At 42.5% G+C, this 12,177-nt stretch overlaps 1 protein-coding gene across 8 annotated transcripts in view; it reads right to left on the reverse strand.

The window, feature by feature from the left end:
* The window catches only part of LOC143316114 (discs large homolog 1-like protein), a 99,202-nt gene that overhangs the window by 25,660 nt on the left and 61,365 nt on the right, over positions 1 to 12,177 (reverse strand). For all 8 annotated transcript variants that reach the window (XM_076723844.1, XM_076723835.1, XM_076723885.1 and 5 more), the window contains 8 exons: positions 11,749 to 11,799; positions 10,165 to 10,289; positions 9,248 to 9,417; positions 8,689 to 8,825; positions 7,905 to 8,049; positions 6,108 to 6,240; positions 4,203 to 4,359; positions 3,466 to 3,568 (listed from right to left, as the gene is read on the reverse strand). In XM_076723844.1, coding sequence (XP_076579959.1) covers positions 3,466 to 3,568; positions 4,203 to 4,359; positions 6,108 to 6,240; positions 7,905 to 8,049; positions 8,689 to 8,825; positions 9,248 to 9,417; positions 10,165 to 10,289; positions 11,749 to 11,799 — 1,021 coding nt within the window. The remainder of the gene's footprint in view (positions 1 to 3,465; positions 3,569 to 4,202; positions 4,360 to 6,107; positions 6,241 to 7,904; positions 8,050 to 8,688; positions 8,826 to 9,247; positions 9,418 to 10,164; positions 10,290 to 11,748; positions 11,800 to 12,177) is intronic.

The following is a 12,177-nucleotide window of genomic DNA, read 5'->3' on the forward strand; positions in this document are numbered from 1 at the left end:
TGAAACAGAGGGAGCACTGCTGGTCACCACATGCTATCACCACGGGAATGGGACAAACATGGTCCTCAGATGGACCCACAAGTGCACGCATGCATGCACACACAGCGCTGACCAAAGCCCAGCATGGACAGAAGGTTTGATATAAAGTTCATTCAACAGTCACTAATGAGAGTCACGACACAGACACAGACACACACACACACACACACACACACACACACACACACACACACACACACACAGATCTTTAACTGCCCCTCTTTAAGGAACAACACGTGAGTAAAACCCCTAAACGCTGCAGCACACATAGTTTCTTGAATGTTGAGCGGGACAAATGTTACAGGAGCAGGACGAACATTAAAACTAGGCTACGGCACAGTCGGCTCTCGGTCAGGCCAGCTGGCCCACCTCTAATACCTACAGTGTGCTGTCGCTCCCAACGCAACACCAACAAATGCCAAGACAGAGCTGGACCGAGCAAAACCAACAGACCATTGAACTTCCATGGTTTTGACTTTTTTAAAGGACAACAAACATGAGGAGTGTAAAAAGTCTGCTCCTCTGTGGAGGAGAACAACTTCCAATGGTGATGAAGACACTGCATGAAGGCATCCATAGAAACATTTTCAATCCATTTCAGTAGTCTGGTCCACTTCTCTTCTCTGCTCAGCATGTTCTTCATCAGCACTATTAGCGTTCTTTGAAAAACCACACTGGCTTTCCTGCTAAAGTCTCGTTCTTCCCTAACTTAAAAACATGGTAAATGAGCTGCATTCACTTTTCTAGTCTTACCGATCACTCACAGCGCTCCACAACACAGACCAACACACACCCATTCACTTACACATTCTATCACCAGGTAAGGTGCCATCTGCCCATCAGGAGAGATAACCATTTACATGCACCCTCACACACCGATGGCACAGCTATCAGGAACAATTTGTCCCGCCCCACATTTATAGATGTTTAGTTTTATGTATTTTGACTGCAAAACAAAATAACTAAATGTGATTTTACTTGGACACCGTTGAAGCCTGTATGTGGTGAGTTTGTGATCCTCTGTTAAGACATTTATTCCTTTAAGTCCTCTGAAGAGCTCCAGGTGCTGTCCATGGTGCTGATCCAACTGAACACTCAGACACAGGCCAGTCCCTGTGAGGTGCAGTTTTTCTTTATTTCTCGAACTTAAACACTGTGCTCTCTGCAGACTACTTAGGTCAGACAGACATGAGCGAGTCGGTTTTCAGTTATCTTGGTGTATCATCTTCAACGAGACATCCTGAGTCTCTGCATGTGGGTCTTCCTCATCTTAGGCTGAAGCATTTTTAAGGCTTTTAAATGAATCTCAGGTCTCTAGGCTGCACATGATAAAACCAAACTCTCCCAGTGATCAGTGGCAAAAGGGACAGTGGAGCATCTTAACATGTTTTGCTCACGGTTCAGAAAATACATAATACATCTGATGTATGAGGAAAAGAATGCGAACTTACTGCAGTTCCTCCTATTATGTTGACAACATTACCCTATATTTTAAGTGCAAAGCTGTGACGTTACTGTTTAGAATAGCAAGCTTTCATGAACAGGTTGTAGCTATCAAATCTCTAATGGAGCGAAAAAAAATCAATGCAATTGATTTCCAATATTTAGTTTCGGCCCCAGTCATGCTGGTTTGACCCAAGCACCTTGAGCCTGGCGTTTCCTTCTTTTTCAGTATCAGTTTAACCCCCAAATCCTCGCACAGAGAAAATAATCTTGGTTGGGGATCTATATTTAAACGCACTTTCCCTTTTGAAATTAGAATTCATAATTCATATATCATGGCTTTCATAATGATGTATGAGTTATATCCCTACGCTGCTTCCATAATCTTCCAATACATTTGCATAATGTCGGTGCAGGGGAACTTCATTATGTTCTGACACTGTCTTTCACATCTTAATGTATTTTGCCCTTCACTTTCTCCTCAGACGTTTTAGGGACCTGTGATTCTGTGCATCAAACTGTGGTTCTGCCTGACACAATACTTTCCCGGACCTCCTCTCCAACTGAATAATACATGGATGATACCAGAACCAGACACATACACATACACAAACACGACACACACACATACACACACACACACACACACACACACACACACACACACAATCTCTTCCAGTAAACACATTTTTGAGGTGACTCACAGGAACAGGGGACCTGATGCTGTGTGTGTGTGTGTGTGTGTGTGTGTGTGTGTGTGTGTGTGTGTTTGTGTGTGTTCCCACCATGACAGCATCCCATTAGCTGAGCCAATCATTAGTTATAACCTGGTTTCCTAGGTTACGGCCGTCTCAGTCACTCCCACTAAACAAATATCCAGGATGGTGCTTGCTGGGAAACCTCACTGTGTGTGTGTGTGTGTGTGTGTGTGTGTGTGTGTGTGTGTATGTGTTGTATGTTGTGCAGTGATTTTCCAAAACCTCAGTACACACAAAAGGCTGATCAGTGTCTTGTTGTTGCTAATTACTCTGAAGCAACGATTCTGAACATTAAGCCACAACGTAATAATAAGAGAACCACTAACTAAAAAATAATATAAAACCTGGTGTGTGTATTTTTCCTATGCCCATAAACAATGGATTTTGTTTCTGTCTTTTAAGCAAAAAAACACCTTTTGTTAATTTTGGCCCTTTCCTGCAGATCGGAGAATTATAGCTGTATGTGGGAGTGGAAGAACATATACTTTAAAATGAATGTGTGAAGCTTGGACCAATCACACCAGGTCATCTTACGCTGGCTGCCAATGTCTCTGTACACAAGCATACACCATTTGACCATTTGGCTGACTGCACAGTGCACCACTCTCCCTCTCGTCTGAAGTCGATGTAGCTCACCCAGCAGTCGAACTCTCTGTCTCTCTCCCTTCAGTCAACTTCCACAAATAATAATCCAGCCAGATCATCCAAACAAGATGGTATTTAAATAAAATTCAAATCCAAATAATAAGCTACCTCCGCATTGAAAAAGTGTCATAATCAACCAGATACGACCCCCACAGCATGATATCAGTCACTTCTGTTTTAGCTGGACTACCAGCTGGAAACTGTCACAGAGAAGACAAACAGTGTTAACTTCTCTAATTAAAAGGCTCAGCCAAAATTATTCTGGCCTGTCAAAAATTCTGGGGCTGTGCCTGACGGCTTCTATAGTACGCGGCCAGAAATCCAAGAAGAAGAAGAAGAAGAAGGCAGAGGAAGAGGAGTAGGAGACGAAGAAGCAGAAGAAGATCACACCCAACAGATATGTCATGGGGCCCTGAAGTGCACCTGTGCGTCACTGCAGCAAGTTAAACCACCGGAGCTCAGCAGAGGTCTGTACTTCATGAAATGTGTTCTGCTCAGCAGCATTTCCATCCTCCTTTACTCATGCATCAACCTGTACATGAGATGGTGGTAATACACTGTGCTTATCTGCAGTACTCACCCTCAGGTCTGTACTGTGCTACTATGGTAACCGTCTGTCCTGCGTTCTTCAGAGCAGCGGCTGCCTGCTCATGTGTTGCACTGGACAGGTCCACGCCATTCACCTAAAACACACACACAGTTAGAGAACGCTGTACATCTCAGTGGGTCAGTAACTCACAGGTGACCAGTGTCGTGTATGCCTGCATGTGTAGTATGTGTGTACTTTGTGAAGGTTTGTTTAATGCATAAAATCATGTCATGTCAGCACTTGCATCATAATACAGTCACAGCCATTCTGAAGGGATTATCAGCGCCTCTCCAGTCTGATGACTAAATCCTGTTTGAATGCTGTCTGAAGAAAATTAAAGCCATGTTTCATTTTAGAGGAAAACAAAATACAGATTTAGCACACGCATCCCCCATCAGCCATTAGTGGTGACTGACTGGCGCTGTGCAAAGGAAACGATGCCAGCTGACTGAACTCTCTCTTTAAATTGAGATTGCTGTCGATGCCAGATCAGATCAAGTTCAAAATATTCAGCTTCTGCAGGTATTATTACTGCTCTGCTGATAATCATTCTGAGATGTATGACGAGGCTCTGGGGGAAAGTGAACAGACAGGATGTCTCCCATGATTACCCTATATAACCTATACACTAATAACAGAGGAATATGAGTTCTCAGTGTTAGAAAGGGTGACAGTACTTGTGTTATATGTGTGTAACAGGTGTGTGTGTAACAGGTGTTAGCACATACCGACAGGATGCGGTCTCCTTTTCGTAGCTCCCCACAGAGATCAGCCGGACCTCCCGCAAGAATGAAGGAGATGAAGATTCCCTCTCCATCCTCCCCTCCAACTATGTTAAAACCAAGACCTGTGGACCCCCGCTGGAGCACCACCCGCCTGGGTTCTCTGGAAGAATGACAAATTCAACACACACACACATTTACGTTACAGTAAAGGATGATGGTATCCTACTTTTCAGCATAAAATTCTTACATAATTATAATATTTCTATCAGCTTTGCAGGCATTTTATTGGATGATGACTGCAACTGATGCTTTTTGCTGATTAAAGTTCAAATTTAAGAACCAATGACAGGATGAATAATTTATTAATTTACTGTTTTATATTTAAAACATAACTACAAAAGAAAACATTAAAACAATACAGCTGTCTTGCGCAGTTACTGTAGCGTATTGTATTCTGATGGTTCATCTCTGTGGGAGAATCGGGTATTCAAACTTAGGATAATTCACCACAATGACCAGTAGATGTCAGTACTGCACTGTCTCTGTTCTGTTGCACCACCACAGTTAGTGGTGCTATGGTAAACACACACACTGAGTCGATTCTTTAGCAAATCAGCATATACTGACTGTGTTTAGACATTGGGAGTAAACAAGAGCATTTGTAGGAAATCCAAGTCAACAAGAGCCAAACACGCTAATACATGTTTAAGGCTTTCTCACACCTCATTGTGAGGACCACTGGACCATCATGTCATCCTCCTAATTGTGGTTGAAAACAATGATGAATAATGTCAGAACAATTCCAAGAATCCAAGAGAGAGAATCAGGCCATTTATAAATAAACATGCACTGTGTAGACAGTCTGTGAAATTTGGATTCGATGCTTCTTTATCGTCTCTGCCTGAAATGGTCTCTAATCACTAATGATGCACCAGTCCAAAACTGTTGGATCAGTTTCCAGATGAGACAGATCCACATTAAACACTGTTTCTTTGTTAGTGTCATAAAGATTCTGTGTTTCAGGTTTTGATACCTCACAGTGAAATGGTATCAGTGAGTTGTATGCAGTGGTAGAGGGAAAAGGATGAATGGGTGCATCCCCAGTACCACAGCACAAATGAATAAATCAACTTGTTTGCTTTGAAATCACCTGCTGAAAGGAAGCAGATGTTCTTAGAGTTTTGCACGCTCAGAGGACATTTATTAAAACCCATAATCCTCTATTTGCATGAGAAACTAATCAGGGAGTGAAAGAGAAAGAGATGACCGAGAGACTCAAGGAAAGGCACCGACACAGAGGAAAAAAGAGGGGCAGACGTCAAAATGACCGTTTTGCAGTCAGTCTGAGGCTTATCAGATTTATTATAATCAAAGCGCTATGATTGGCCCAGAGGGTCATGACGAAATGAGTCATATTCTGGTAACCACGGTGACGCCAGTTGAGTGACGCGGGCTGTGATGGGCTGTAATCCGTCCATTAAAATGGATTAAAGACAGTAGAGCAGCACTGAGAGTGTATCTGCGTGTGTGTGTGTCTGTGTGTGTACATATGTGACCTGAGTTTACATGCCAGACAAAATTCGCACTGCCATCTGCCTTTTCCTGCCAAACACACACGCTCACACGCACTCAAACACACACAGCAGCAGAGCGAGCAGGCAGGGACAGAGGTCACTCAGTGTATTTCGGGCTCTCTAGGACTCTGTTTTCCCAATCTGATGTCATGAAGCTCTGTGAGGGCCACTTAAAACCTCAGAGGGGGACATGAGACGAGCAATAAAGGAGAAGAGATTGAAGAGATCCGCCATCTTTTTTGAAACTACAGTATTTGATGTTTCTATTGAGTGTAACATTCAAACCTGAGAAATCTCCTGAAATCAGAGAAGCATACACACGCACGGGTCTCACCTGGGCACGTCATCGTCTCCAGTCACGGCTCTGGGCAGTGGTGAGTACCTGGGCGTGGTCAGTGGGGCGGGGCTTACAGACTGGCTGCCGCTCATGTAGGGGCTTATGTGGTTGTCTTGATGTGGGGAGTACGCTGCAGGAACACACACACACACACACACACATACATTTGTTTTTTATTTTACCGTACTGTCATGCATGAAACATCATTTCATTGTACTTTCATGTACTCTTAGTATGATTTTGAATTTGAAGCACTGTCATCACCCAACTGGCTCTAATCAAAAAGTGCATTTATTGTCTAATCAATCACAGCTCACACTGCATCTCTGGTCCATCGGTTACAAGCGTTGATGTACTGTATACAGTTACAGGTATGCTGAGCGACGATGGTGTGATACATGCTGTTTGGTAATGTGTTAGATACAGCGCGGTGATAAATGACATGTTGTTTGATAATATGCTGATTTGGAGAGGTGACAAGTGGCTGTAATCCAGTGGACCAAATTTACCCAGTCTGATAATCAGACTCTTATATAACACAGTTAAAACTGTCTGGTTGATGTCATCTTTGTATCTTTCAGACCATCATGTTTCCAACCAACTTAAATGGCTTGAAAACACTGTAAGCATTCAGTATGACAGTGGACACCGCATGAGCACATGATGATCAGGGTCATCTCGCAGATATGTTTTCACCCGACACGTCGTGGAGTTCACAACATCCTCAATTCAGAGTCCTCCTCCAGGTAACCAAAGTAATACATTTTCATGGCTCTATACCACCAGAACAAACACAGCAGTCCCCTGTGGCGTTCAGCCCTGACGTGGAAATCTACGGCAAAGTCCATTAACAATTCATTTTACACCTTTTACCCTCGGAGCTGTTCTGATGACTTGATGCTATTCTGACGCAGCTTGGGGTGAGTTTTGTGATGTCTGCATTCGATTCAGCCACCGACTGAGCTGCTACTCACACATGGGGGGGTCTTTTCCTTCACCACTGACAACGGCACAGTCATTTGAAAGCACAGCTAATTACAAAAAACCCCAAAAAACAATCCTCCTCCTTTACTTGTACCTCAACTTTCCCCCTCCTAGTCTTGCTCCTTTGTCTAGCACAGTATAGTAAATGTAATGAGACACGAGACGATCTAATCTAAAAAGACATGAATATGTGTTTGTTAATATCTATCAGCCACTGAGCATGTTGCTTTGATGGGTTGCTTGTAACGATGGTGGTCTGGGAATTGCTGCGCTGTTACAGTTGGAAGGTTAATTTGCAAAAACAGATATCTCCATTTTTTTGTTTTATTTCCATGAACAATGCTTTTTGGGCGCTCCAGGGAATATCAGTCAAATTGCGGTTGGATGTTTTGATGAGATATTTTTGTATTTTCATAAATCATGTTTATTTCATTGTGCCCTCAGGGGACGATTGGTCAAACTTGCATTTGTTTATTCATTTTAAGAATGGCGTTTATCTGTTTCTGCAAATTAACTTGTCATTTCTAGTAAGAGCCTTTGCAAAAAGCTGAACAGTTGATGGGTGTTTTTTTACAAACCCACCCAAAGCAGAAACCTCCACCATCGGCTTTGTTCCTTGCTGTTCTTTATAGTTTAACACCATCTGGCCCTAAAATGCTTCAGCTTCTTGGCTGCAATGATGTGTGCTACATCCACCAGAACACAGTTTCACTGCAAGCTGTGTCTGTTGTCGTGGATAAAAGGGAGAAATGAATAGAACGAGCACAATAGTTGTATTCTGGTCTAAGTCTCAGGTGTATGTGTACTCACAGTTAGTGACGTCGGGTGGAGGGAAGTTGTCATTGATAAAAAGCGAGGTGTGTTTGGCCACGCGGAGGTAAACGACGTCAGGAGTCGACTTCAGGGCAGCCACTGCCTCCTCATGAGTTACCTCCTCCAAACAGGAGGCGTTCACCTGGAGCCACATGGAGACACACACTGTATCATATACAGGCATTAACTTCATGAAGAAGAAGCTTTGATCATGCTGTGTTTATTTTTATGCTCAAAGGTCTGCTGCTGCTGCACCTTTAACAGGCTCAGAAGTAGAGCAGAAGAGGAGAAATGTGATACCATCATACCTTTGTGCACTGTCCTTCACTAATACATCTAATTTAGAACACAACATACCCTGTTGGTAATGTGTTAGAATTTAATAAAGGGGGGGTAATGTTTTTTCTCATCCTACGTCTGATAACATTACTGTGGACGAATTACATTCCTGGTTTTATTAAGGGCAAATCATTTGATATATTGTGTTACTAAGGGATATTTATGACATCTAACGTCACCATAGTGATTCATATCATGCAGCACTCGATGCTATTAACGATGTTAAGGGATATTCATCACCTATATGTGGCCAATAAACCTAAAATCATATCTTAATGTGAAAGTTGTTGCATCAAACTTCTTCAATGTTGCATTTCATTTGAATGTTGTAGTAAAACTTTGCTTTGATGTGGACTGCAAGCTGCAGTGCATATTGGACTGATTTGCATAAATGCAGAGAAGAAGAAAGAAGAGTGAAGAAGAATAAAAAGGTCTTTCTTACAGCTACAAGTTTGTCCCCTATCTGTAGTCGTCCGTCTTTGTGTGCAGCCCCTCCCTCGATGATCTTCGTCACGTAGATGCTGTTGTCGCCCGGGACGTGTTGGTTTCCTACTCCACCTGCTATACTGAATCCCAAACCTGAGAGAAAACATCAGCAGCTCATGTTTCTGACTCCTGGCTTCCTGAGGATCGTCTTAATGTTATATTTCCATTTGCTGCAGAGCTGCATTTTCTCATTTTCTCCCTTGAGCCCTTCCACCACTTCTGAGAGCCGATACAGTTCAATTACAGGGTCGGAATCAAAAGAGAAATCACATTAGGTAAACTATACCTTCTGGCATATTTCATATTTCAGGCCTTTTAATTGCTCTGTTAATGTTTTTTCTGCTGCTCAATCATATTACTTCTCCATGGAAATCAGAAAATTGTGCCCCGTCATACTTTCTCACTTTCAGGCTCCACCTGATGTCTGTACGCCCTTGTTTCTTTATCAGACAGTAAGTAGTGAGATAGGACAGACTCCACTGCCTGTTCTGTTTACCACTGTCGTATTTTCTCACCTTTGGGCCCTTTGACCAGCTTGATATCCATGATTCTCTCAGTGAGGCTCCTCCGGCGTCGTATACACAGTCTGACCAGACCTCCCGCCTCCTTCAGCGCCTCCACAGCCCCGCTGTGGGTCACCTCCCTGACGTCTGCCTCATTTACTCGGACTATACAGTCATTCACCCTGCACAGCAAAGTCACATACAGCAAAGACAACATTTGACCTGCGTATGGAGTATATGATGAAGACAAAGGATAAACACATCTGTCACTCTGAAACAAGTCCAGTAGGAAGAAAGCAAAGAGGTAACATGCTGCTGACACCATATTTGAGTTGTTTGGCTTCTTTCCTCTCTAATGGTGCCTATAGTTGGACTCATTTATATGAAATTCCTGGTTCAGTCACATAAATATGCGACCGACCCAATTTGCACAGCCAGACTTTTCTACAATGCTGCATAAGATCGAATTTTATTGTCAGTCTGGTGTATTCAGCCGTTTGTTAGTTTGAATAATTGTCTGTGATCAGTAAAGTTGTACTCGTGTTGTGAATCTACCATCCTTTCACACACTCATATTGTGAGGATTTGTCTTCTATTCAGTGACAAAAAGCTGGCCTCAGCTAAATTAAACATTCTGTTGAAGTCTTCCAGGTTTTGGTTACGCTCAGAGTTACAATATTTTATTTATATTTTGTCCGTTGTCTCTTTTGTATAATCTTATTTGTTGTAGATTTTCACTGATTTACTGTAACAACAAGTGATATTATGTGTATCAACAAACATACGTGTGTTCATGTGCTCTCGATTCTTCTGTTAATGTCTACTGGACATACTTACATATGCTCATTCGCAGATGAACTAAAAGAATGTAAGTGCGTGTGTTATTTCAGTGTGTGTGTGTGTGTGTGTGTGTGTGTGTGTGTGTGTACCTGAGTCGTCCATTCTGGGCTGCGGCCCCTCCAGGTATAATCTTGGTGATGAAGATTGAGGGGTCTTCTCCGATGTGAGGGTTATCAGTCCCTCCAGCGATACTGAAGCCCAGACCTGAGTTACCCTGCACACACACACACACACACAGACGCAGAGTGTGTTTTAAAGGGAAAAATAAACACCAGCTGACGTTCTACAATGCTTTTTAGTCATTAATAAACACTATAATGGAAAAGTCACCCAGATACTCCTGGGTAGTCTATATAAGAAGGCAAACTGGAAGAATTAGAACGTCCTCTTAAATCTTAGCATCTATCAAATATTATATCTTCAGCCAGTCGTTGAAAACTGATGGCAGCCATTGCTCTGTGTATGTTTCTCTCACTCTCTCATGCTTTGTCACCGGGTTTAAAGCGAGTGTACTGTCTGTGCCCGTGTTTGCGTGCGTGTCCACAGTGTCTTTAAAGCAGATCCCGTCAAGCAGACAGAACCAGGTCACAAGAGAATAGAGTGAGTGAGAGAGAGGGAGAGATGGAGAGCCTCGGGGTGAGAGAAAGGGGAATATAATGGGGGGATCAGGAAAAAAAATCGGCAAGGATGGACAAGGAACAGAGAGGACGGGGAAACAGTGTCAGCAGAGCCGCACCGATGGTGAGACTGAGGGAAGGAAAGGCAGAATGATGAGATAAAGGAGGGAAAGATAAATGAGTTTTATGAGAATAATCTTAATAAATGTGTTTTTTTTTTGGTTCCTATGATTTTGTTTACGCAGAATTAGACAGCATTAGAAGATAAGAAAGTCACTTTTCCAGCCATTCAAAATAACTTGCCCATATAGCAAGGCCTCAGTGAGAGGTGGAGGTAAATAAGACGTGTGTGACCTCAGGCTGTAAAACACAATCACTCGCAATCCACACCGTTTCTTTATTTTGCAGTTTGCTGTGAGTTAGAACTATTCACGCCGACCTTTAAGCTCACCTCCTGAGCATCTTTTTCAAACTCTGTTTTATTTGAAGTGATACACAACATGAACAAGGTCATATCACGATGTGCAAGATGTTGCTTTTTCTGTGCAGTGCATTGGCTGATTCAATTATATTGGTTGGCTTGACACATTTAGCATTGGTCATAGCTGCCAAAATGATCTTGAGCTCTTGTTTTAGTTGGATGTAAGCAAGTATAATGATATGTGCTGTCAAGTAAGATTTGTTTTGTTGACTCAGCCAAAAGTTTAAAAAGTATATAAAGATCTGGAGGAATAGAGATATCAGCTCACTCAAATTAATACAAATAACTGACTTGTCAGATCCCCTCAGAGGAAATATTTTCATTCTCTTCACACCTCCTCAGTCTTTGTTTGCATGTTTCTGTCTCAGCACAGGTTCCTGTTTAAATACACTCAAAATCATTTCTGCTCTCGACAGCACCGATGGTGTTTCAGCGTGATTATGGAGGAGTGTTGACGGAGGACAGGGGTCAGTCTGAACACATGGAGACACTGACACCAAGGTTGATGTGACTGAGTCCATTTCCTGTGTGTATAATGAGGCGTGCATGCTGCTGGTGTGTTTTCATGCTTTTACCCGCTCCAGTGTGATTTCCTCATACTCATAGTCTGCTTCTGTACCGTTGACCTGTCAGAGACAAACAAAAGACAAGTGTGTCAATTAAGAGTGAACGCTGAAGGCTGTTTGCCCGTAACGAACATTAAAATGCTCATCTGAAGTTTACGGTAAAGCTTTTCACATTCATAATTTATATTCAGTGTTTTATCTGTGTACACCATCCTCTCGTGTTGCGTTCAAGCTTCATGTTTATCACAGCTTTGTCATATTTCGCACTGTTTCTGGGCTCCATGTATCAGTACATATGCCATCACATATCAGCAGCAGTGGAGGAAGTAAAAGTACTACCATTCCGTACAAATACTCTGGTACGAGTAAAAGTCCTGCATCAAAAATGTTGCTTAAGTAAAAGTATGTGAGTATTATCAGGAAAGTGTGCTTTAAGCA

The sequence above is a fragment of the Chaetodon auriga genome, chromosome 3 (genome assembly GCF_051107435.1).
Source record: "Chaetodon auriga isolate fChaAug3 chromosome 3, fChaAug3.hap1, whole genome shotgun sequence".
NCBI classification, from domain to species: Eukaryota; Metazoa; Chordata; class Actinopteri; order Chaetodontiformes; family Chaetodontidae; genus Chaetodon; species Chaetodon auriga.